This window comes from Pelodiscus sinensis, chromosome 26, assembly GCF_049634645.1.
Source record: "Pelodiscus sinensis isolate JC-2024 chromosome 26, ASM4963464v1, whole genome shotgun sequence".
Taxonomy (NCBI): Eukaryota; Metazoa; Chordata; order Testudines; family Trionychidae; genus Pelodiscus; species Pelodiscus sinensis.
Window position 1 is genome coordinate 13,530,965 of NC_134736.1, and position 26,547 is coordinate 13,557,511.

General features: G+C 51.2%; 1 protein-coding gene across 1 annotated transcript in view; it reads right to left on the minus strand.

The window, feature by feature from the left end:
• Nucleotides 1–14,475: 14,475 nt before the first annotated feature.
• ADAMTS8 (ADAM metallopeptidase with thrombospondin type 1 motif 8) overlaps nucleotides 14,476–26,547 on the minus strand; it is a 33,678-nt gene continuing 21,606 nt past the window's right edge. The window contains exons 6-9 of the mRNA XM_075909634.1: nucleotides 24,604–24,787; nucleotides 23,885–24,057; nucleotides 23,594–23,769; nucleotides 14,476–19,916 (exon numbers count right to left, since the gene is read on the minus strand). Of these exons, the coding sequence (XP_075765749.1) occupies nucleotides 19,184–19,916; nucleotides 23,594–23,769; nucleotides 23,885–24,057; nucleotides 24,604–24,787 (1,266 nt within the window). The 3' untranslated portion in view covers nucleotides 14,476–19,183. The remainder of the gene's footprint in view (nucleotides 19,917–23,593; nucleotides 23,770–23,884; nucleotides 24,058–24,603; nucleotides 24,788–26,547) is intronic.

Sequence of the window (26,547 nt, forward strand, 5' to 3'; positions counted from 1 at the left end):
TGCACCGCGGCCGGGCGGGCGGAGGGGGGGGGGGGAGAGAGAGAGAGAGAGAGAGAGAGACGCCTGCCACGCGCAGGCGCAGGGCGAGGCTCACCCCGGGCTGCACGCGCAGCAGCCCGGCCGTGCAGGCACCGTCCCTCCTCCTGCGCGGCTAGTGCAGCCCGGGGCTCCGGCGCGTGGCCCCGGCATCCGCCGCACAGTTCCCAGCCTGCAGCCTCACTGGCATTTCCAGCGGCCGCTCCCAGCCCTTCAAACGGCCTCCCCCGAGTGCTGCAAACCCCCCAACGCTTCCAGCCGGCTTGGTGCTCAGGAATGTCGGGTTGCTGTGCAGGAGCGCGATGTGCCATTTCTATTTACACCCCCTCCCTCCCACACACACACACAGGTCAGCTCTGAACTTGGGCATTATGGATCCCAGAGATAAGCCAACAGCGGCTCTTGGGAAGTGTAGCCACTAACTGCTCCTTGGAGAGCCCTGTTTCTTCCCAGCCCTGGGGACACGGTTTCCTCATAGGGTGCTCAGGGTTCTCAGAATACCAGATCAGGAGGCTTGCAGCTGCTCAGGGCATACAAAGCAAGTGAGGGAAATCTTGCCCATTCTGAGCCTGGTGCATATTCACACAAGGACCAGGTCACCATCTCTCTTTCAGAACTGTACACTGTGTTCAAGTTGCCCCTGGTAGTACAGAAAATGACAACCCTGCTTAGAATGAGAGGTGTCTTTCAGAATGTGGGAGTAGCAGATTAGAGCAGTGGTTCCCATAATACAAGAACTAGGGGGAACCAAATGAAATCAATAGGTAGCAGGTTTAAAACAAACCAAAGAAAGTTTTTCTTCACATAGCGCACAGTCAACCAGTGGAACTCCATGCCAGAGGATATTGTGAAGACCAGGACTCTAACAGGGTTCAAAAAAAAGCTAGATAGATTCATGGAGGATAGGTCCATTGATGGCTATTAGCGAGGTGTCTCTAGCCTCTGTTTGTTAGGAGCTGGGAATGGGTGACAAGAGGGATCACTTGATCTTGGGCGGGATCACCTGTTTTGTTCATTCCCTCCGGGTCATCTGGCATTGGCCACTGTCAGCAGACAGGACACTGGGCTAGATGGTCCTTTGGTCTGACCCAGTCTGGCCGTGCTTACTTTAGCCAGTACACGTGCCATGCGGTGAAGCACCCTGTGGTCTCTCCCAATCTGGATTTAAGAAAGCACCTTCCTGTCGTCTTGCATGTGAAATTATTTTCGGGTCGCGCCCTTTCCTCCCCCACAAGAAGTCATCCTGGGTGGCTGCATATTTGATCCATCCGGGTCAAATCTTGAATTAATCCCTCCCTGTAACTTGGTCCACATCAGGGATGTGAACGTGTAACATGTACCCAATCTTTTTAAGCATGAGATCACTTTCTGAATTGAAGTGCAATCCAAGATCTACCTCAAACCCAAATTCCCTTGACCTGCCTCCTTCCCGCCCCTTCTCCAAGGTCCCACCCTGCTCACTCCATCCTCCCTCTCCCACTCATCCCCCCTCACTTTCACCAGGCAGAACAGCGGGTTGGGGTGCTGTAGCCAGACACAAACCCCATCTTGGTTTCCGCCCCCCTGCCAGAGAGCAAGAGAAAGGCAGTCAGTCTTTGATGCCCTGGGAACGCAGGTGTGCTGCCTGTCCCTGACTCTACCATAAACAGAAACCAGACAGTAAATGGGCTAGCCGACGACCCAGGGCCTCCCGTCGCCCTGATGGCTAGTACCAGTAATTGACACGCCTGCACTGTCCCAGAAGAGGAATCTTCACCCATCACATACCGGAGGTGCCCATTGTCTGCATTTTCCCAGGTGTAAATTATGCTTTGCACCCTTCCTGGGAAACTTGGCATTCAAAGCCATTTTTCCTAATTGGCCACTTGAGACCAGGAAGAAGCCTACGTGACCCAAGGGGTATAAAGAGGGGTTTAGTAGCCCACCCCATTTGAGCTCCAATCATCTATACCTGCTGGCAGGTATTGATTGTCTCCCGAGGTTTGTGGGACGCCCAACCTCGCCCTACTTCTTCCTGAGGGATTGAGAGAAAGACGCTGGCCACCCTAAGTCTGGAATGCAGGGGTGAGAATATATACCTGCTAGGTGTCTATTTTGCATGCATTTAATAAGAGCTCAGAGAACCAAAAGTGTAATTTCTGTCCTGTCCTTTGTAGTGGCTGTGTTATCTGTAACACAGCAGTAGCATTTAACAACTAAGTTTACCCTGTAACAATAAAATAGTAACTGTTTAAGCTTTAACCTGACTCCTTCAGTTGCTGTAATAGAACAAAGCACAATTTAAAAAAACTTCAGCCGGTCACAAGGGACTCACTGCCCTGACCGTTGGCTGACAGGTGCAAGCTCTGATCCTTGATTAAGGGATCTGGAGTGTTGGAAGGGCTCTGAGCTGCTCAGGGGGCAGGCAATTGGGGTGTTGGAGGGGGTGCTAGGTGCAGTCCCTGGGAGGGTGTTTGCATGCAGGGGTGCTCGGGACTGGTGCAGAGCTTTGGGGTGCAAGAGGGGGTTCATGACAGGGCAGGGTTTCAGGATGTGGGCTCCAGTTGGGCACTGTTTACCTCAGGTGGCTCCTGGGTGGTGGTGCAATGGGCCCTAAGGCAGGCTCCTCCCTGGTACTGGACCATTCCCTAAAGCAGCCAGCAAACTCCCTCCCAAGTCCTGCTGTGCCCTCTCTCTGCTCTGTGGAAACAGGATACAGGGAGGGAGGGAAGGCACCTTGACATCAGCACCCCTCCTCTCCCTGCCCTGCCCTGCCAAGCAAGCAGGAGGCTTCCCGGGATGGTGGGAAGGGAGCCCCAAGGCAAAGGGCAGGAGATGTGCAGCAGTAGGGGAAGGGCAGCTGAAGTGCTGGCACTTGACAGCCTCTTGGCCAAACCAGTCAGGATCCCGTCAGAGCTGATCCCGATCGACTGGTTGGTGACCTCTGGTGCACACGGTTAGCCGATGAGCCTGGGCTTAACGGTTAGCCATCATGGTTACACGCCTCCGGTATGCATGGGGAGCCAGCAGTGCAGGAGGGGGGCAGGCAGGAGCAGCTGAAAAGCCAGCTCCCAGCACGCACTGACTCCAGGCAGCCATCTGGCCTCCCAACATGGAACAGGGTAGCCGGTGAATTTTCAGTGGTTACACAGTTAAACACATTTCAACATCCCTAGTCCACATCAATGCTAACCCAAGGTAAACATGGCTTGATTTAACTTGATTAGTACAGCCATTAGCTATGCATTTTTTGTAATAAAATCTAGATAAACTGCAACAGGAAACAGACTAAAAGGTCACAGTCCAAAAGTATTAATCAGCAGTGAAAAAATCTAAATTATCTGCTGGAAAGTGACATGATATTCACTGTTGTAAAGATAAAAAAGGGAGCAAGCTCTCAGTGCCATGTTAAAAATACTGGGGCAATTGTGACAGGTTCCTAACAAAACTAGCGAGCCTAGCTGCTAATCAGTGTGAGAGTGAGCACATTCCAGGAATGCTCTACCTTCTTCCTGCTTTCACTTATTCTAGCTTTACACCAGTGCACAGCAACTGCAATGGGAGTTGGATTCACCACTGTCTTGCATCTTGTCATTTACACCTCTGCAAAGTAGGAGTCAGACCTTGCCAATCTGGCAGCGTTAAATGGAGACCCACTCAGCACAGGTGGAAATGGATAGAGCCCTGTGCCGATACAAAACTTTTGTATCCGCATCCACATCTGTATCTGCAAAAATGAACCGTGAATATCCACATCCGCAGATGCAGATATCCGTGGATATAAAGCGCATATCCACACATTTGCAGGGTTCTAGATACAAAATTAGAATCCACATCCACATCTGTGTCTGCAAAAGGTGAGCCACAGACATCCACATCTGCAGGTGTGGATACCCGTGAATATAAAGCAGTTATCTGCAAATTTGCGGGGTTCTAGATACAAAATTTGTACCCATATCTGTATCCACAAAAATAAGCTGCAAATATCCACAACCGGGGATGCAGACATCCGTGGATATAAAGGCGTCTCGGTGATACCCTTGCGAATCAGGATGTGGCAGATAGAGATGTCAATGTGTAGTTGACTACACGATTAAGAGATGAGTCTGGGTTTGTTGGTTAATCTTATCAACTACATGCATTCCCCACACCCCTTGCTGCTTCTGAATTAGAGGCAGTAAGGGGGGGAAGGAGGCAGGAGCCAGTGCCCATGGGGAGCCAGCTTTTAAGTCAGCTCCCAACAAGCACCAGATCTGCAGAGCTGCGAGGCAGCAGTGCTGGGGGACAGAGGCAGAAGAGGCTGCTGCAGAGCAGGCTCTGCCTGCGCCGGGCCCAGGCTCATTGCAGACAGAGGCTGCTCCATGAGATGCTGGCACAGCCTCTGACTGTGGGGAGCTCGGGCTGTGCCAGAGGCAGCAGTGCAGGGCGGCAGGTGGGAGCTGGTCTGCACAGGGAGCCAGTTTTTAAATCAGCTCCCCTCATGGACTGGCTGCCTGAGGCAGCAGCATGGAGTGTCAGGGGGCTCCCTGGGAGTGGGGCCAGGAGTACACTGCCTGCCAGCTCTGCGCCCCGGGGGATATTGAACAATTGTGTAGCCACTAAAATTTCGTATGGTTACGTGATTATACAATGAATCACTAGTGGCAGATGTGGAGACAGGTACAATGTATTAATCAGAGAATGCTATAATTATGAATTTTATAGGTGACCTCGTCAGTGAGGCAAAGATACTGTCTAATTGCATTGGATTATTAGGCTTTCCTATATGAATGTATTGATCTAGCTTTATGGGGGCTTTGGCAACACAAGCGCACACTTGAAAGTCAATGGGAAAAGCTGTTAGTTTTGGGGATCCTCTATCTCAGTGGTCCCCAACGCGGTGCCCGCGGGCACCATGGCCCCCGCCGGGGCATTTGTGTGCACCCGCTGACAACCTGGGCCGGCCCCGCCCCCAGTGCGCGGCACACTGGAGGCGCCGACCCCAGGCGCGCGACACGCACCGGCGCCTGGTGTGTGGCGCTCAGGCGGCCCCAGCCTGGTGTGCCGGCCCCAGGCGTGCGGCTCGGGCGGCAGTGCTGGCCCCGGGCCCAAGGCACTCGGGCGGCCCCGGTCCCGGCCCCGGCGAACATGCCAGCACTGGGTGCAAGGGCATCCCCGCCCCTGGCATGCCCCAGGACACGCGGTCCTGCCCCCGGGCACCCAGCGCATGAGTGGTCCCACCCCTGGGCACCCGGCGCGTGAGTGGCCCTGCCTCCAGGCGCCCGGGAGCCTCTAAAGGTTGGGGACCACTGCTCTATCTTGTCTCCAGCAAAGGTACAAGCCTTGTTTGGCCACTGCTGGAAGGTAGAGATCACAGCAACAACAAACGCACAAAAGGCCAGAGCAGGGACCTGAGGATGCTGTTCCCGGTGAGCACAGACTGAAGTGAAAGAGAGGCACAGGGCCAATAAGGGTGTCTAAAAGCAGATGATGGGGAAGCTTAGAGGGAACGTTGGCTATAACCTGTGTGAACAATGACATGGACTTCCCCAGCTCTGCTAGGATAAAGGGCTCCCAGCTGAGCAGTACAGCAGTGGTAGAAGTGCTGTCACAGTTCAGTGGGGGTGAGAATGGCCTAAAAATAAACACATAAGACTTGTCACAGCAGAACAGACCAGAGGAGCATTTTGAGCAATACCCCATCACTGCTCAGCTACTTCAGAGACAAAGGGATGAAGTTCCCTATAGTGGTGTTCACATCGGGCTTTGTTTGTACACGTGCGGGTTGGTGAAGGTCTATTACATTCAGTTCAGAAGTGGGAACAAAAGTGTCATGTCACTGCATGATGAAACGAGCCATTGTTGTTACGTCGTCTATAGTGAAAACGCCTGGAAGTGGAGGGGAGGGTCAGCCAGGCACTTCCACAGATATAGTGAAAAGCAGTTCTAGTCGCAGATGATATAATGTATGTGATCACAGGCAAAGAGCTGTCCTTTTGTAAAACGCGGAACAAGGAAACGACAATGGACAATGCATATGGGTACCTCTAAGTGTAAATGAGCCAACTTCCATTAAAGTCAATGGAGCAGTGCTATTTACACCCGCTGAGGGTCTGGCCCTATCCTTCGGTGCATGGTGGGGAGGAGGCCTGATCCTGCAAACTCTTACGTCCATAAGCAGACCCTTGAATTCAAGGGAAGAAGGATTACTTCTGGGAGTCAGTGGCTGCGGGATCAGACAGGTTTTCTGTGTGGATGCACTTTGCTTCCCACAGAAAACTCCATAAGGCTGCTTAGCATCCCCAGCTGGAGTCACTCAACCAACTGCGACAGTTGCTGAACTCTAGAACAGCCCATTGACCCAGCGCCATTCAGCAAGGTCTGCCAATTGCATGACCCCCTTCCGCCGGCTTTTTCAAATCACATTTTTAGTTCTGTTTTCCCAGCCCTCACTGATTCATTTGCTCAGACTTTGGCAGCTGCTTATGACTGAAGCAAAGTGAAGTCATTAACTTAACATGCACGCAGATGCCAAGCTGCACAGGTTTTAGCGATGTGACACGGTTGCTTGGTATTTACCACGCAGTCATGCGGGGACATGACCGGCGAATGCAGTAATTCACGTGTCTCCCTTTCAGCTTCAGCCCCTCAAAGAGCATAAGGCAGGTTGGGAAGACAGGCAGGTCAGTGTGTTTCTTGCCCTTCCCCCTCCCCGACATTCTTCTTTCTGCAGAAACTTGCTCCAGGAGAAAGACTTAGTTTGACTTCACAAGGCTTTGCATTCATTTTTGTTCTTCCAAGTATTCTCTCTTGTTCTTGGAGAATCCTGAAATTCTGTGGCACAAAGGCCAGTTGGGAAAGGATTCACCATTCTGTATCAGCAACTCCTAACAGGACTGACAAACTCACTACACCTAGCACTGCTTTCACATTACTTATCCATAGCTAGTGTTTTGCAAGGTACGAATTAAAGTTGGTGTCATTAATAGCATTGTGAAATGTACAGAGAATAATATTTAATTAGTTATCTGTGCTTACTAAAACCATGCAACAAGGCAGATGACAACCAAGGTCTCTGTCAGCAAAAGCATATCTTGTTACCTCTCCCTGTCTCTGATGTATGTTAAGCATTGCAAGTCAAACACAGTGATGGCCGCGTCTGCAGTCCTAGTCAGCAAGAGGATGTGAAGTTAACATTGGGGCTGCACATTAGTGACGCTACAAGTGGTTGTCCTGTCTTGGATGGAAAGACAATGGACTCTGAGGTAGAGGAGGAAATTTGGGATATAGGAAGAAGGCCAAAGAAATTGAGAAGTGCAATAGATTCAGGAAAATGGAATTCCAGCCTCTCTCAGCCGGAAATGCTGCAAGAATGCTTTTGGTGAGAAACTACTTTAGAAAAGCATTTTACCCAATGAAAGTGAAGAGTAAACCTGAAGGAGTGGGTTGCACCTTACTTTCTACATGTAACCAGATCTTTCCATTATCCTTTCTGAGTATCGCTTAAATCTTTATCTCTGACTAGCAGATTTACCCAGCATTGCTTGGGTTTGTAATTCAGGAATTCCATCAAGTGTATTTTGTTTCTTCATCCCTATAAACACTTATCAGTCACTAAGTTTTAACAAAAAAAAGGCTACGATCAATTTGATTTCCAACAACACTGTCTTCTATTTTCAAATGTTAAGCATTGATTTGCCTTTGCCAAAACAGAGCACCACTCGAAATTTCTCCATCTTCTCTCTTTTTTGTAAGGTTTATTGAGAAGCAATCCTATTCTAGGCTCATCTTATTTTTCTGGCTCATCTTGCTTCAGTCACTTTCAACATTTGCTCAGATGTGTCAGCTTTGAGGACTGTACTTGCTTTGGCAATTCTCTTTTCTGTTTGGTTTAATGAAAAGCAATTCCATACAAGACACATCCCATTTTCTTGGCACAACCAAGCCCTTACGATGCTTTAAGCTATGATAAGGGGAAACTATATGTCGAATTTGGTAGTCCTAGCTCTTGTCTGGCTCGGAGATTCCAGTTCCCTGTCTCTGCAGAAGACACCTAAGTAGCCCTCTTGGCCCTGACGATGGCCGGTGCGGTGTGATTGCCTTTCTGATATCAAGGATTGGAGATGACAAATTTTTCTCAGGCTGAACCCTGACAAGCCAGAGCTGTGATTGCTTGGTCTCTACACACTGAGACCTCTTCTCCCCTCCCGGGCTGTTTCCTTTCAGGGCAGTTCTGTTCTTCCTGCTGCCAAAACTTCTCAGACTGGAAATATTTTTGACCTTGGGTGTTTGGAGCTACATTCCTAGACAGGCAGCCTTAGTACAGTTACAGGAATGATTCCACCAGGATGCCACTTTTGCACCTGCTACTCACCGGGGACTGCTTCTTCCTCAGAATTTGCAATCTATGCAGAACTTTTCCCCTGCTTCCATAGATTTTCCCCTAGAAGATCTCAGAGCACATAACAGATTCACTGAGCCGCCGAACTGCCTGCACACTCAGTGTTGTGTTCCCCTTTCTGTACATGTACAAAGCGCAGAGCGGTTGGGAGTTGCCCTCGGCCAGTAGCGCGTCTGATTTTAAGGCTCCTGCTGCAGCGCTACAGGGCCTGGCCCTTCTCTGGAGTGCTCACTCGTCGGAGCATGTCATTCCTGCTCTGGTGCCGGGGGATGTTACGTGAGCAGCCCCTTGTAGCCAATGGGACAATGTCCATTGACTTCAGCGAGATGCTATTTCCATTTTGATTCAGGTTCTCTGGCATCTTTGGGTCTTGTACATCACCTCCTGGGGTGAAAGTAACTTACATTTCTTACTGGTACTGTCGTATCCCCCCCCCTTGGGGAGGACTCAGGACAGAGGACTGGGGCTCTCTCAGGGCAGCAGAATGAGGGGAGGGGGTCTCAGGGCAGAGGTCTGGGGGTCTCTCGGGGCAGTGGAATGGGGGGAGGGGGTCTCAGGGCAGAGGTTTGCTGTGGGGTTCCACGAATCAGGATGGGGTTGGCACATGTGGTGTAGGGTGGAATGCGGCCATGGGGGCTCAGGGCTGGGTCAGTCCCATGCTGCACCTGTTCCCAGCCAATGGGAGCTGTGGGGGGCAGTGCCTGTAGGAATGGGAAGAGAACTAGGGGTGCAGGGAATGCTGCAACACCCCTAGGATCCTGGCTGCTGGCCCCGTGTGCCAGGGGCTCTCCCGGTGGCTCTTGCTCTGGGGCCTTTGCTCCCAGCCTCAGCTCAGGAAGGTGTGGGGGAAGGACAGGTGCAAAGAGGGTGGATCAGAGCCACACCCCCAGCCAGACACTTTCTTACTGGTGCACCACACGAGGGTGCACTAGCTTGCTTTCACCTTTGCCTCTGTAACAGGGTGCAACACCACAAGGGCGCCTCCTGCTGGTCATGTGGGAATTAGCCCCATTCAGCAGTGGAGCGCCCCCTTCTGGCTGGAGCCGTGCCTGCTGTTACCTTTTATTCTCCCCCACTTTGTGTTAGGACCCGCGTCCCTTTCAGGCCACAGCGCCCTCCCCGCTGCCTGGCCACAGGGCCCCCACGCTCTGGGGTCCTCCCCCTCAGGGAACCTCCAACCTCCTACACCCACCTTGCCTCAGTGACCCACTGCCAGTCGCCATCTAGCCTCTGCCTCAGGGGCACACTGCAGCTGACATGGCCACTCGTCAGAGGCAAGGGGGTGTGGACCCGCTGCCTTTGCCTACCCTGGCTGTGGCCCTACAGTCCTAGTATCCTCAGGCCTTGAAACCTGGGAGCAAGGTCAGGCCAGAGCCCCCCAGCCCTGCTCTGTCTCAGGAAGCCTCCAGCTTCCCTGACAGCCAGGTAAAGCCGCCTCTCAGGAGCCCTTATTTAAACAGCCCTCAGCTGGGCCCTGACTGGCTAGATCTGCCTCAGCTGCTTGCTGCACAGCCCCCGCCCTCTCTCCACGCTGGATTTAACCCTTCTTAGGCCAACGCGGGGCAGACGCCATCACAGCCTCCTACCCAGGAACCAAGTCAAATCCTTTACAAACAACACTCCGCAAAGGCTGTCTCCCTGCCGTGCTAATCCAGCCTCTTTAGCTCCATAGGGAAACCCTCGCGCTATTCCCCCCATGCCGTCACTGAGCCCCAAAGCTTTTAAGGCTGCATCATGGCTCCCCAGCTCACCTCTTCATATTAATCTGGAAAGGGCCGTTAACTAACTTTAGCTCAAGTCCACTGCCTCCGTTGCTTGGCAACTGCAATTTTTTTCTCCAGTTATGTTTTACGTGGTTTTCTCTCGTGTGCAGCCACAGCAGGACTTTCCGGCGCAGGACACTCGGTCAGTGTGACGGAGTAATCCAAAGGCAGTGACGGGGCCCTGCAGCGAAAGCCACTCTGCCACTGCGGGTGCCCCCCATAGTGCCTGCGGGTCGGAGCCTGCGCCCGCTGAGGGCCTCAACTGCCAGGGAGTCACAGGATCGGGTTCTTAGTTGCCATTCGGTAAAGCAATGACACGAGAGAAAAGAAAGGCAAAACCGGGACCGACTGCCCCATGGCTCTGCGCCCGGGCGGAAGGGGACGTTCCGGACGTAAAAAGCCTGTCAGAATAGGGTGACTGGCATTTGAGTCCTGCTAGGAACAGCGTTCCAGCCACCAGCGCTCTGAGCTGGCCTCTCAGGCGTCATTGGGAGACAAGATTTTCTTGTGAGCAGACGCACCGGGAATGAGAGAGAGCCACTTGCCCCAGGACGGTCAGATGGCCACGTAATTGGAGGAAGCCAGGGGAGCACACAGGCAAACAGGCACTGGCTCAGGCAAACAGCTCCCAAGGGCCATAAGAAAAGAAGGCCTCTGCCAAGGGGCCTGAATCTCAGCTGCCATGGACTTCATCGCGTCTCAGCTCCTTGCCCGATTGCCCGGAACAGGAGTCACTCAGAACATTAAGGCTACGTCTACACTGCAGGCTTCTTGCGCAAGAACATCCCTTCTTGCGCAAAAAACTTGCCGAGCGTCTACACTGCACGTGTGTTCGTGCGCAAGTAAATTTACAGTAAAGCGTCGGAACGGAGGGCTTCTTGCACAAGAGTTATTCCTCTCCCCACGAGGAATAAGCCCTCTTGCACAAGAGCTCTTGCACAAGAAGGCAGTGTGGAAAGGCAACAGAGGTTTCTTGCACAAGAGAGCGTCCACACTGCCACGGACACTCTTGAGCAAAAGCACATGGCAGTGTGGACGCGCTCTTGTGCAAGACCTTTTGCACAAGAACTCTTGCACAAAACAGTTCTTGTGAAAGAAGCTTGCAGTGTAGACATAGCCTAATTGTGGCCAGAGAACGATCCCTCCTCTTTCTGGCCAAGGCTGGCTCTAGAAGCTGATTCTGAACCACTTCTAATCACACGGGAGCCCTATGGCCAAGCAGTGCAAACCTGGACGCCCACATTAGGACCCTAAATCTTTGTTTAGACACCTGAATGAAAGCGAGTTGATTTTCAGAGGTTCTCAATGCCAACGAATGCCAGTGAGGTCACTAGAAGTGCAAGCATCCGGAGCCTTTGGAAATCAGGCCACTTATTTAGGGATAGAGAGAGAGAAGGAAATCTGCGGCGGTAGCCTTAACTAAGGGGAAAGGGAACCTCAGTGGTTCAGGAGCCAAGCTGATGAATATTAGCCAACAGAACCCAGGAGCATGAATTTATTGTTTCATTTACTATTTAAACAATATAATGGGGAAATATTTTAGCTTAGTTTCTATTTAGTTTCTATATATTATTTGCATGGGAAGTAAGTTAATAACTTAGGGTATGTCTACACTACCCCGCTAGTTCGAACTAGCGGGGTAATGTAGGCATACCACATTTGCATAAGCCGGGCGCCACCATTTTTAAATCCCGGCTGGTTCGAATCCCGTGCCGCGCGGCTACACGCGGCACGAACTAGGTAGTTCGGACTAGGCTTCCTAGTTCGAACTACCGTTACTCCTCATCCCAGCCGGGATTTAAAAATGGCGGAGCCCGGCTTATGCAAATGAAGCCCGGGAAATTCAAATCCCGGGCTTCATTTGCAAGTGCGGTATGCCTACATTACCCCGCTAGTTCGAACTAGCGGGGTAGTGTAGACATACCCTTAGTGCCAGCTGATCGTTCAATGGGAGAATAATACAGTAAATGCTTCCTGGCATAGATTGATTAACAGTTAAATCACACCATGGTTTCATATCACAGCTGCAAAGGGAAACTGCTCTTTGCTCCTGGCCTGGGATCTTGTGCGGGGCCTAGAGGCCTTTTCCCACATCTCTCTCCCAGCTCTGCTCTGTGGCCTGCCACAGAAGCCAACCCCCCTTTCGCAGCTCTCTCTGACAGCCTCCTGATGGCTTCTGGAGCCGCTTGCTGAGTCTCAGCTGGGAGGGAAGCTGGGCCCACTTCTCCTGAAAGCACCAGTGTCCTGGGATAAGTCACTATCAGTCTGCCACTCACTTCAGGGCTCTGATACACAAGCCGCCTGGGGAATCATTTCCTTCACTAGCTGCCCCTCCAGCACCTCAGCTGGTCTCTGCAGGTCTGGTGGCCCCAGGAAGTCATTCCCCGGGCCCTGCAAATTCCTGCGGGGGTGCAGTGGTGCTGCAGTAACCCCTGTACCACCCAGCAAGCAGCCACGGGAATGTTGGGGGAAGGCAGCACAGCCCGTGTGTCCCTATAGCACGGCAATCCCTCCCTCACAGGAGGGTGTTAGTGTGGGGCTTAAAGCTGCCCTTCAATCCCATTCGTCTGAGCACCACCACATAGGGCCCCAACTGCCCCCACGCCCCAGCTTGTCCACGTGGCTCCGAACAGGCGCGTGGCCGACAGAGGAACCGGAGAGGGGAAGATGCAAAGGGAGAAGCCATTTCCCACCTGCACGCTCTGCTTTGGGAGCGGAATCTTCTATTCAGATTCTCGTTGTCATTTCAGACCCACAGCTTAGTATTCCACCGGGGTGGGAGAGTTTTCAGCAAGGGCTTTGTTTAAATGTACCGTGTGTGCTGGTTTCATTTTACCTTCCAGGCATGTCAGCCATCCCCAGGACCGGGCTCTATGTATAAACAGCATGACTGAGGAGCAACCAGGTCCTACTGAGAAGATAAACTCAGCCTCTATATAATGCACAGCTGTGTTTCTGCAGAAGGCTTCTGGGGTGACAGTACTGTCTACAGAAGCAAGGCTAATGTGAATCCATGATGGAATCAAAAATACCCAAGTAGCACATAAGCCCAGTAATGGGTCAAGTTCTGCTCAGAGACACTGGTGTAAATCTATAGTAACGCCACTGAAATCAGTGGGAATAGCATGGAATGCCCCTAGGATAAATTCAGAAGGGATTATATATGCTGCAAAGGCATATGTTATATATTGCTACGTCACTATGGGTGTGGCTACACTTGCACCCTCTTTTGACAGAGGGATGCAAATATAGACATTCAAAATTGCAAATGAAGCTGGGATTTAAATATCCCATGCTTCATTTGCATAGTCACATTATGGCGCTATTTTGAAATGGCGCTATTTCGAAAAAAGAAACACTGTCTAGACGCAGTTATTTCGGGTGAAAACCCTTCTTCCGAAATAACTGGTAAACCTCGTTGTAGGAGGAATAAGGGATATTTCAGAAGAAGGGTTTTCTCCCAAAATAACCGCGTCTAGACAGCATTTCTTTTTTTGAAATAGCGCTATTTTGAAATAGCGCCATAATGTGACTATGCAAATGAAGCGCGGGATATTTAAATCCTGGCTTCATTTGCAATTTCAAATATCTACATTTGCATCCCTCTCTCTCGAAAGAGGGTGCAAGTGTAGACATACCCTATGTGTCTATGGCACAAAACTTACACGCGTGCTTGACTTGAAGTGTGTGCTTAGGTGGTTTGTTGAATCAGGGCCTAAGTCACTTAAGGGAATGAGAGGGAGTCCAACAAAGGTTGGCTTTGAGGCAGGCAGACCATCTCTATTCTGTGAAGTGAGATACCCTTTAAACTCAGGCCATGAATCCTGTAGTTTGCTACCTAATACGGTGTTGGAAGTGCCAGTCTTTAACAGCTGTGTTTTTAGCGGACGATACTACCTTTATAACAATAGGGACCAAATCCTGCTTATGCTGACACCAGCATAAATGTTGAATAATTCATTTGGCATCAAAGTTCACTAAAACACCCGGTAATGCCTGCCTGTGTATTTTAACCACGAGACCAAATTTCTTCTCAGCCCTAATAACTCACAAAGCTCTGGAGTGCCCACTAATGCCACACAAGCAAGCCAGAATATGGAAACAACTTCAAAATTTCTTACAGATCTTTTTTCTCTTTTTTTGATTGCCTCCTGTTGTAAGTGGGGTTGTTTCATTATTTTAAAACCCAGAGACACTTTTCTAAAAAGTGTCATAAAAAAAGGGAAAAGTGAGGATCAGAAATAAGGCTCATTGGTCGGACAGATGAAGCTCACAGAGCAAAGTATTCATAAAACTACATCTAACCGATGGAAAACAAAACCGACAGTGGAGTTATTTCCAGGAAGTCCTTTATTAAGGGATAAAGGCTATCATTACAATTAGATTATCCATTTCCAAATATTAACAAAACCAAATCCAGCATAAAACAGGAAAATATTTCTTTGTTAAAATAAAATTAGAATGTTTATTTCTATTGATTGGTTATGATTACAAAGCTTGATTGGAAATTGTGTCCTGCTTTGCGCACCAAACAGTAGTGAGATACCAGTTGAGTAATTAAGCAGTTAGAAAGATTAGCGAGATTTTCTCCCCCGTCACGTGATTGCAGGTGTAGGATGGGGGGGGAGGGGATGGCAGCAGCATGTTAAAACAAACACAGTTTCACCTTCTTTTCGGGCAGCTACTGTACAAAACAAAAACTCATAATAAATATCTTACACAAGAGGCTCAGTACACTGCTACAATCCTTCACTGAAGGGAAACAGATATACATATTTCTCTTTCTATATATATCCTGTATATAACTTATTTGACTTACATCCCCATAAATGCTACATGTTTCTAAGAGAAGGATAGGTCAGGAATTCCAAAACAATCATCCCCAGTGAAACATGCATCTGGTCTGGGCTCCAATACCTGGGATCAGAACATCCCACGGAGAAGTTCTGATCCTGATCCAAACTTTGCGCTGAGAGTGAATTTCCAGTGATCTACGGTAACTGGAAGAGTGAGAACAAGAGACCCAAAAGGTCTGCTTAAAATAGACAGAACTGCTAGTGGCGTGAATTTGGAACTGGCAGGTTTCCTGCTTTTGTCACCTTGAGGTTAGTTTTACTTCTCGGTGGTCCGTGCTGGACCTCACATGCTGGCGTTACACTATTAACCCTCAGTAGCAGGAATGCAACTGCTGTAATGAATTCCCACATTGAGCTTAGAGACACAGGCTTGGGCTGAAAAGACACAAAACAGCACGAGTGCAAAGGCTGGCTACGGTGCTACTGCAGTATGAGGGACCAATAGAGCACAACTCAGCAGTGTTTTTTCCATAGTTTTATATACCACCAATGCATTCTCCCCCTCAGTGATCCAGGGAAACACTTAAACTCAGTCTTAACTTTAGGCTCACTGAAGTCCACGGGACTACTCTGGTGCTTACAGCGAGGTGTGTTCTTCTTGCTGAATTGTGGCCTAATCGTCCTATTAGACACTATTGGGATTAAGAGGAATACAAGCAGAGCTAGAAAACAACTGGGAGTCAAATGAAAATATCACACTGCGTGGGATTTGTCTGTTCTGGGAACCCTGCACGTGCAAGAAGTTCTAGCTGATGAATCGCCCCATGGACGTAAACAGATGGGCTGTGTCTAGACTGGCCAGTTTTTCCTGAAAATCAGCCGCTTTTCCGGAAAAACTTGCCAGCTGTCTACACTGGCCACTTGAATTTCCGCAAAAGCACTGACTTCCTACTGTAAGAAATCAGTGCTTTTTGCGGAAATACTATGCTGCTCCCGTTTGGGCAAAAGTCCCTTTTGTGCAAAACTTTTGCGCAAAAGGGCCAGTGTAGACAGCTGAGATTTGTTTTCTGCAAAAAAGCCCCGATCGCGAAAATGGCGATCGGGGCTTTTTTTTGCAGAAAAGCGCGTCTAGATTGGCCACCGATGCTTTTCCGCAAAAAGTGCTTTTGCGGAAAAGCGTCCGTGCCAATCTAGACGCTCTGTTTCGAAAATGCTTTTAACGGAAAACTTTTCCGTTAAAAGCATTTCTGGAAAACCATGCTAGTCTAGACGTAGCCATGGAGGAGGTCTATCTACTTGTTTAACTCAAGTGTGGGTTTCATTATTAGCGTATTTGCTTTCCTTGGCACGTTCTCAGGGAAAACTCAGCCTGCAGTTTCTGACCTCTCTCTAATGGGCGCTACAACCCCGGAGAAAAGACATACAGTTGCTTCTGAGTTAAACCACTCACACACTTGAAGAAAAAATGCCAAAGCAAGGAAGCATGACTTCAGCACCCAGCTATTTGCTGGAGCATGTGAGATGGTTTAAATTCCTGGAGTGAGAGCAGCCTGCTGCGTGTGTTCATTAGAGAGAGGCCTGAACGGAGCCCCAAACTAGGGAAATTGAGCACTGGCTCCAAGCTTTGCAGCTGCCATTCGCTCCATAAAGGGGCCTGACAGAAATCCCGAACCCCCTGAATTTTTTGAAAGTCTGGAACCCGACATGCGCCCTCTGGCTTGGGTCCACCTGTTCTGTACGCTGTGCAACACAATGGAGGAGGATGCTACTGAGTTCAGGACGTGCTCTGCACCCACCTTTTCAGACCAGAAGGTGAGAAACGCACTCGCTGCTGTGTCCTGCAATAAGCCAACTACGGAGTTGTAAGGATTTCCCGTGATATTTGCTGGAGGGCAAACTTGAGATTGATTACAGCAAACAACCAGCTCCACACTCCAGCCAGCCCCCAGGGTAAGAATAACTTCACCTGGCTTCAGGGGGAGTTATCCATATTCTGCTGGAGGAAGATCAGGGCTTGAACCTGCTAGGTGTTCAAGATTAAGCTAGATGTCTGGTGAGGACAGGCTTTCTAGAAAGATTCCTGGTGCCAGCAGCTGTTCTCGTGGTACATCGGCATCCAGAACCTAGAAATGCAGAGGCAGCAGCACAAAGGTTGTATCTGGATTCAGCACGGGTTTGGGAAAGAGCTTTGGATCTGTTCTGGGTAAGAACCAGCCTTCCTTACGCCAACTTCAGATCAGAGTCCAAAGCTCAAAGCTCTCTCTGTAAGAGTCTAGATCTACACTCCCTGGCTGACTAGACCACACTTTTGGATCTGGATTTTGAACCCTCAAATCGAGAGCTTTCCGGTCTGGGGTTTTGGTTCAGCCCAAGATTGAGAGACTGACTGAAATACTCAAAGGCAACCAGAGGATTTCTACCCAGCTTCTAGACAGCTGGCTAGATTTTGTAAAAGAAAGGGCTGGAGTTTAACTGAATAGCCAAACCGTGTGTTTCAGCCCTTTCCCTATTCCTGCTGCCCTTTACATGAAATACACTGCAGCCATCAAGCAGACTTGTGAAGGGCCTGATCCAAAACCTTAGTTCTAAACACCCTCAACTGTTGTGGGGCTCAGAATCCAGACTCAGGCCCGACCATAACAAATTCACCATGTCTTCAATAGGGATTGACCCAAACCCGGATCCCAGCACCCTAGAGTTCTGGGGACTTTTGGATTCTAGACCCAGGTTTGTGGGTTATCTGCATAACTAAGCACACTGCTGATAAACCACTCAGTTGGCTGAAAACCAAGGAGGGCTTCTATAGGCAAGGAACCACTAGCTTGCACTCAAGGGCTGATGGAGACAGGGCATAGTTGCAATGCAGCATCTACCTTACATTATGCCATAAGCACTTTCCCCTCCCCTTCCAAAGCACTGTACAAACATCAGCTAATCCTCATGAGACCCTGTGAGTCAGGGCAATGCCAACAGCCCCATTTTACAGCTGGGGAAACTGAGGCAAAGTGACCCATCTAAGGCTGCATAAAGGAGTTAATGTCCTTTAGACTCAGGAGTAGGCGGAGCTCAGTCCCCTGCCCCCAGCACCCTGCCTCCTGGCTGGCTGCGCAGGCTAACGGAGCGAGACAAGGCAGAAAGATTCAGATGTACCTGGGCCATGCTGGGTTTGACTTTGCAGGCTGACTTTTCACTGGGCTTCCGTGGCCCATGTGCCCAGTCCTGGACCAACTTTGTTCCCTTTCCTTTCATCTGTCAGGATGTTGGACAGCCACATGCAACCATCTGAGACTAGAGATGGCCCTGAACAACCGCCCTGGATCCACCCCCACCCCCCAACGTTGGGGTAAAGACGACCAAAATCTGAGCCACAACTAACTTCCAAAGTTGTGCAGAGAACCCCGGCTTCAGAGGGGTGGAACCAAAGCCCCGGTCTGAACACCACTGGAGCTGGGTCGGGGCAGAGTGACCCAATGGTGGACGCAGAAGCCTTCTACTAATTGGGTCAATTCCAGGAGAGACTGTTACTACAAGCTGGGCCTTAACCTGCACAGGCTTTACTGAAGCGTAGGGGAGTTCTACCAGAAGAATGGCCGTAGGATCAAGCCCTTCATCCCATAGAAGGGTTTTTAAAAAAGCCCGCACTAAACTCAGGGAGACTGGAACCGTTTGTACAGTGGGGGTGCTGGGAGCCATCAAGCCGAATTGTCAACCCTGAAGGCAATGGAAACCACGTCAAGACAGAGGGTGTGGCAGCCCCCCCCTCCCGCCCGCCCCAGACCTGATGGTTAACCTTCTGAATGAGGAAGCCAGCCCGCTACCCTACCCCTCAGCCTCCTTGCCGAGCAGTCTCTTAGGTGACCTGTGGTAAAGAATGAAGATGACTCGGTGGCGGGTGAGACTCAGCTCGTCCTTTTTGGAAATAGCCTAGAATTTAAATTAAAGTTCATCAGCTGCTAGCCAGTAACAATACATCGCAGGGCTCCTCCGCTGCCCTGTGCTCTTTCCCTCCCCCTGCTGAGGTAGATGTCTATTGGCAGGGGATGGAACCAGAAACAAGTGGTTGTTCTGTGAGCTCTGTCAGCCTTCCAAGCAGGTGTGCCCCGGGGGGCCTGCTCAGGTTAATTAGTGCACCTTTATACCTATGGCCCTGCTTGACTTGCCAAGCCAGGTCCGGTCCGGTTAGTAGTTGGCTGCGTTGCACGTCTCGGCTGCACCGGCCCGGCCATGGCTCAGCAGTCTTGCAGCACGCAGGCGGTGGTCGCTGCCTGGGGCGGAGGCGAACTGCATTTCTCAGGGGCTGCCATCTTCCCTGCGTAGTCAATGCAGGTGGCGCTCCGCGTCCGCACCCCCTCGCCGCAAGTCCGGGAGCAGGGCGACCAGGGGCCGATCCGCCAAATGGGGCACGGGAGGTCGCCACAGGGTTTGAGGTCCTCGGGCTTCAGGGCCTTGTCACAAGTGGTGGAGGCCTGGCCCGCCACGTCCCGGCAGTCCACCGTGCGCCTCTGCCAACCAGAGCCGCACGTTTTGGAGCACTCGGACCAGTCCCCCATAACCCACTGCGAGGTCAGCATGGGCTGGATGACGTTGGCTGATTTCTTCTCCTTGACCTTCTGCTTGCTAAAGGGCACGTCCTTGGGGAGGAAGAAAGTGAACTTCACCTTGGGCGGGAAGACCTCGCTGGAGACCGTCAGCAGCTGGACAGTGAGAGATTCTGGGAGCTGCCGGAAGCTCTGGAGCCGCTCCAGAGTGGTCAGAGAGCCACTGTACTTCAGGATCATCCCCTTCACCAGGATGTCTTGCTCCATGGCTGAAATGGCAAAGTCTCCGTTCAGGAGGTACCTGCCATCCGGGGTTCTCAAAGCCAGGTAGTTTCCATCGTGCCGGACCCCTCGGTGGCTGCGCTGCTTGATGTCAATGTTGGTAGCTCCGGCAGGGATCGTGACGATGTCGTTATAGCCATACCTGCATGGAGCACGAGGAGATGGCTGTTGTCCCGAGCTTACAAGCCAACAAATTAGTACAGGGATGGGTTAACATGCTGCCGGTGACATGCCTGACGTAATCTAGAGCTCTCCAGTGCTAGGGCCAGAAATTCAGAGGCAGCTCCAGATACAAATGCAACGGGAGGGTTTTCGCTCAGTGCAATGTGAACATCAGCACTGCAATCACAATTGTTTATTTTGATATGAAATTCCTTTATTTCCACTGCCCCTAATTTTTTACATTTCAGTGGAGCGGCAGAGTTTTCTGCTGGATGCTCAGATCTGCACTGAGACCTTGCCCTGGGCACAGACACAGAGTTTTGACAGATGGGAATGAGGCAGCAGGGGCTTTTGGCACCTGGGAAGGTCTTCGTGACAGTTTGGATCTGGAGGACAAGAACCCTGGTTGGACGTTTCTGCTAAAACAATCAGCAGTTAATGATATTGATGTTTACACTGCCCTCTTTGGCTGTGTCTAGACTTGCAAGTTTTTCCGGAAAATCATCTGCTTTTCCGGAAAAACTTGCCAGCTGTCTACACTGGCCGCTTGAATTTCCGGAAAAGCACTGACGATCTCATGTAAAATCATCAGTGCTTTTCCGGAAAAACTATGCTGCTCCCATTCGGGCAAAAGTCTTTTTCCGAAAGACTTTTGCCCAAAAGGGCCAGTGTACACAGCACAGTACTGTTTTCCGCAAAAAAGCCCCGATCGCGAAAATGGCGATCGAAGCTTTTTTGCGGAAAACCGCGTCTAGATTGGCCACAGACACTTTTCTGCAAAAAGTGCTTTTGCGGAAACGCATCCTGCCAATCTAGATGCACCTTTCCGAAAATGCTTTTAATGGAAAACTTTTCTGTTAAAAGCATTTTCGGAAATTCATGTCAGTGTAGACGTAGCCTTTAGGTTTCAGAGTTAACATCACACACTTTTTGAAGCTATTTTTCCAGACTGGTTGTGGACCCCAGCATTGCTCTCTCTGCATTGGCTGCACTTGGTTGGTTTTGGAAGGTTTTTGGTGCAACCATCAGCACCAGAAATGAAATCTTTGATTCTGGAGTGCCATTTTGCCGCTGGGGTGGATTCCACAGCAAATTGTGTCACTGTAGGATTCTGGAGTAGGCCGGGCCCTATGGACTGCAATAGAGGAATGGTTCATGGCTGTGGAGCAAAAGGCCTTTAAGTCGGGGGCACTCCTTGTACCTTGTACATTGTCTATGCTGAACAAACAACAATGGCAATTTGGGAAGCAACACACTAAAATCCAGCACCTGACTCAAGCCAGCACCTGTAACTGATAGGAATATTTACACAGAAGCATTTCAAAGGCTTGTGCTGTGGCTGGCGATTAGGCACAGAGTATTTTGGAACAAAGCCTGAGGGTCAAATTCTGCTCTCAGACTGAAGTCACGCTGGCATTCTTAACCCTGATCTTAATCGGATCTCTTGTAGATTAAATCCATATTCATCTCTCTTTAGTCAACCACAAACAATTCATTGGCCAATGGAAGTTCCATTCATTGTGTTCCCTGGAAGGAAACCACTTAGGAAATCTAATTTGACCCCGGGAGTAATCTCATCACGTGGAATTCGATATCTCAGCCCTTTGTTACTCTCTTTCCAAGAAAGCTTTTAATATTGGCCTCCCACTGCTAGCGTTGCTTTGCTCAGAAGATTAACCCTTCAGCCGAAAAGGCAGCTCTTCAGCTGCTGTCAATTGCCACAGCTCTATTGATGTCAGTGGCACTATGCTGATTTATACCATCTGTAGGCTCAGGCCCGGACAATAAATCGCACCCATGTGTCGGGCCAGCACAGGGCCTCTGAGCAATTTCTGTTGCACTTATATGCCAATAAGCTCTTCCTAGGTCTTCTGCTGGCTCCCTGCATATGCGGGAAATTCAGCCCTGGGGCTTAGACTGTAAATCCCTCAGGGCAGGGACTGAATTTTTTAATTTGCGCCTGTCAGAGCACCAAGCACATGACAGCGGCAGGTAACACTGAAAGCAACAGGCATTATGTGTATTACATAATGCAGCACAGGAGCAAACTTTGTGGAACTTTCAAGGAGTTTGGGGCAAAGATAAACATTACATGGGCCCTAGGCTGGATTCTGGGCTCATTTGCAGTCGTATAAATCCTAGTTAACACGGTGGAAACCAGCGGCGTTATGCCGCATTTATACCGGCACAGATCAGATCAGAATCTGCCCGGCAGGTTCCAAACTTCCCTGTGTGTTTGCAGGGGAATTGTTTTTATAAACCTTCAAGTTTTCAGTATATTTTTAAATAGTTAACGTTGAGTTTTTTTTTTAAAATAGGTAATGTTTTTCCTCCAGGGTTGGCATCTACAACATTGCAGCATTTAAATAGAATCAGAAAGGGCAAGAGACAAAGGGTAAGTCTACACTTGCACCCTAGTTCGAACTAGGAATGCAAATGTAGGCATTCAAAATAGTCAGTGAAGCAGGGATTTAAATATCCTGCGCTTCATTAGCATGATCTCGCCGGCGCGTTACTCCGATCAAAAGCTGTTTCGAAAGCGAAAGTGCGCGCCGGGACGCGTTAGTTCGAACCAAACCCCTTGATTAAAACTAACATTACTCCTCAAAAAATGAGGACCAAGGGGTGTGGATCGAATTAATTTGTCCCAGCGCACACTTTCACTTTCGAAACAGCTGTTGATCGGAGTAACGCGCTGGCAAGATCATGTTACTGAAACGCGAGATATTTTAATCCCCGCTTCATTGACTATTTCGAATGCCTACATTTGCATCCCTAGTTCGAACTAGGGTGCAAGTGTAGACGTACCCAAAATGTGAGACTCTCTGGTCTGGGTTCACTATCCAAGCTGATTCAAGAGTAAAATTCCAAAGAAATGGGGATGAATAACCCAGGGCTGTGTCTAGACTGCATCCCTTTTCCGTAAAAGGGATGCAAATTAGACACATCGCAATTGCAAATGAAGCGGGGATTTAAATCCCCCCGCTTCACTTGCATAAACATGGCTGCCGCTTTTTTCCGGCTCGGAGCTTTGCCGGAAAAAAGCACCAGTCTAGACGCGGATCTTTCGGAAAATAAAGCCTTTTCCGAAAGATCCCTTATTCCTTATTTTACGGAAAAGGGATGCAGTCTAGACACAGCCTCGATGTTTACAACTGTTTCACGTGTAATAACCCAGCATGCTGCTGGTTGTCTGGGTGAGGAACTAGTCTTTGAATCATGTATGCAGGAGGATTCCTCTGCTCCCCGTGGAAAAGCATTATCTTCAGTGTGGTCCCAGAGGGAGAATTGGTTTCAGAGGCTGTACCCCAAGCTGCTGCACATTAGTGGAGCTCCAGCGGAGTCCAGTCTCCGGTCTCCTGGGAAAGAGCCTTGGAAACAGTGACTATGTTTTATGATTTCTCTCTGCACTTGACACTGCTCCCATGTAAGCCAGTGGCAAAGCTGGCAATCCATCCAGAGTGGGCAGGCTGCTTGGGGTTTGATCCTGCAAGGAGCTAAGCGAGGACCAGGACTATAACGAGGTGAATGCAGGTTCCCTACCAACATCCCCGGCAGAGACAAACCTCTCTCCCGTCGCCCCCCCCATGCTACGATCGCCTCCGTCCGTCGCTGTCCAGCACCCCAGGAGAGAGCTTTGACCTCCCCAGCACGTACTTGGATCTGTTGAGCGAGCCCGATATTTTCCTGCACGTCGAGCCGTTGCCACCGCACACCCCGCACTTGTCCAGCTTCTTGGAGGAGCCAATCACGTGGTCACAGCCGGCCTTGATGCACTGGCCGTGGACACAGATGGAGAGGGTCTCTGGCCCACACAACGTCCCATCGATCACCTGGGCCATAAGGAGCAGACAACAATGAGACAATTCCATGAGCCCCGCCGGGGCGTCTCGCCCGGCGCCATTCCAGGCCCAGGACGACAGTAACAAGGAAAGGCAAGGGTCTTACTTTGGCCTCGAACACTTTGAATTCGCTCCTCCCGCGGGCTCGGCAGAAGAGCTTGCAGCGGTCCCGAGGGGACACCCCGGAATACTTGGGCAGCCACTCCAGCAGCTTCCCATCCAGATCGGTGAAGTTGTAGCTGTTGTACTTTTCGCACTGCTGCTCTCGAAAGCTCTTCCCTGGAAGGAAGGGAAAACACGGCCCCTCAGGTCGCTGGCAGAGCCGCCCACGGGCAGTGAATTTGCCAGAAATCTTTCAAAGGACCCTCGCTCCGGGACCCGTGCTTGCTGCTCGCCCGTGCATGCCCCCCGCGAGTGTGGGGGAGCTGGGTGGACAGCCCTTCCATGAGACCGTGGCGAATCCACCCGCCCAAGGGTCTTTGGGGCAGCGGTGACCAGGTGACCGAGCTGGCCCGTGGCCCCTGGGGAGAGCGTGGCTTTGGGGAATAAGCTGGCCCATTTGGGATGGAAGCTGGGGGGGGGGAGTTCTGCTTGCCTCCATGGCGGACAGAGCCCTCCCTGTCTCCCTGCCGTGCCTGGCAGGCAGATCTCAGCAGACAGGCTGCTGCCATCCACAGTGCCTCGTAAATTATATCGATAGCCGTACAATGGCTCCTTTTACGTCTGGCTGAGCCGCCCCGCTGGGAAACCCGGCCGTTCTGGCCGGAGCGTCTGCAGACGGAGCCCGGGCATTGTGCAGGGGAGGGGGGGTGATCTGCGGATTACCGTCCGGGGGGCATTCCTCTGTGCGGCACGACTGATATTTGGCTCTCTGACCCTCGCAGTATTTTCCACCGTTCTGAGGTGCCGGGTCATTGCAGTCCCGGTAGGAGAAGTGCACGCCTCCTCCGCACGTCCTGGAGCAGGCTCCCCACTGGCTCCAGGGACCCCAGTTCCCATCAACCGCGACCTGCAAAACGTTGCAAAGGATTCCATGACAAAAGGCCCTCGTTAGGACAGTGAAATCAATCAGTAGCACCCCTTAGCTCTTGCCTAGTGCCTCTCAGCAGACCTCAAAGCGCTTCTCAAGGCAGGTCAGTATCATCATCCTTGTTATACAAATAAGGAAACTGAGGCACGGGAGGGTGGGGAGTGACTAAGCTAGGAACAGATGCTAGGCCTCCTGGATCCCCCTCCAGGGCACTGCCCAGGAGAGAGGAGGCCGTTTTGTGGGGCGTCCGTGAGGGTTCTGGGTGCCAAAGAGGGTTGTCTGTGCAGGCTGATGTTTTCCAGCTGCCTACAGGACACTGGGGGAAATATCTCACAGGCACAAACGGCAGCTAGAAGGCGAGCTCTCCGTGGGCGCTAAGCCCCTGCGTGGTACTTCTGCCCCCTTTGTCCTATTGGAATGACTGGGAGCCGGGCACGCAAACCCCCAAGCCTGACACCCCGACTGCCTCCCTCCCCGCCTTGCCAGCGGAGTTAAGCCAGGTGGGGGAAGGGAGGGTCACTTGTGGCTTTAAATTCTGCACATCCGGTGGCAGGGCCAATGCAGGGGAAGGCCGTCACCTCCAGAGCCCCTGCCAGCTCACCAGGGCCCCTGCCAGCTCACCAGGCCCAGATGGTGGGGAGCTTCTGAGCCACTGTATTCCACACCAGAAGAAAAGCCAGTGGTGCCCTGTGACAGCAGCCCCTGACTGAACATGGCGCAGGCCTTGTGCTAGCGTCAGGACCTGAACCAAGGGTCTGGACCACCCCTGGAGTAGGACAGAGAACTGAAGAGGCATCTGCTGCCCTGCAAGCAGCTTTCAACCTCGCATGGGGCTTGGGGCTTGGCTCTCGGGAGGAGGCGCGCCTAGTGCGTTGCGTGGGTGGAGTCCCGCTCCCTGGGGGTTCTGCCAGTTGAGTCTACAAGGCCTGTGGGAGATGAGCGAGAGACAGGGAGAGTAACCCGGGGCCAGGGTTTGCGCTTGTTTTGTGACAGGGACAGGGGGGGGGCTGTCAATGAGCCGGGGGCCGTGTTACAGCAGGTCTGTCTGCCCGCCGGTGCAGGTGGGAGGTAGTTGCCTCAGTGGCAGACAGAGCCCTCCCTGACGTTACGCCCTGCCCTGCCCGGCAGGCAGATCTCAGCCCACAGGCTGCGGCCAGCCGGGTGCCTCGGTGGCAGGGGTTAGGGTTCATTTCTAAACAGAGAACTACGACAAAAAGGGGTTTGACCAAACCTGACGGAGGCAGAAATATTTGGACAAATGCAGCCAAGCCGCATGAGCTGAACTCTCCCTGTGACGTGTGCAGCCCAAACCTTGCAGCATTGCAGGGGAACCAGACTGGAAAGGAACCGATGGTGCCCAAATGAAACTCCCACGCCCCGTGAGCCAGCTGAGTGAAGTGCTGCAAGCAAAGAGCAGGCAGCAAGGGGGTAGGGCGAATACGACGGACGTGTGGGGCTGGGTTCTCAGCCCCTGTGCGTAGGAGCAAGGTTACAAAGGCCGGAGGAATCCTACCGGGGGGAAAACTGTTCCGAATGGTGACTCAGGCTCGTGATCTAGAGAGGGCAAATAAAGGACTGATCAGTAGTAAAATGACCCCGGTTTCCTAACAGTGCTGGCTGCGGGCACTGATCTAGCAAAGCATTTATGCACCGGCCTAACTTTAAGCACCATCAACTTTAACGAGACCATGCACGTGCCGACAGTTAAGCTGGCGTTTAAATGCTTTGCGGGGCCGGGG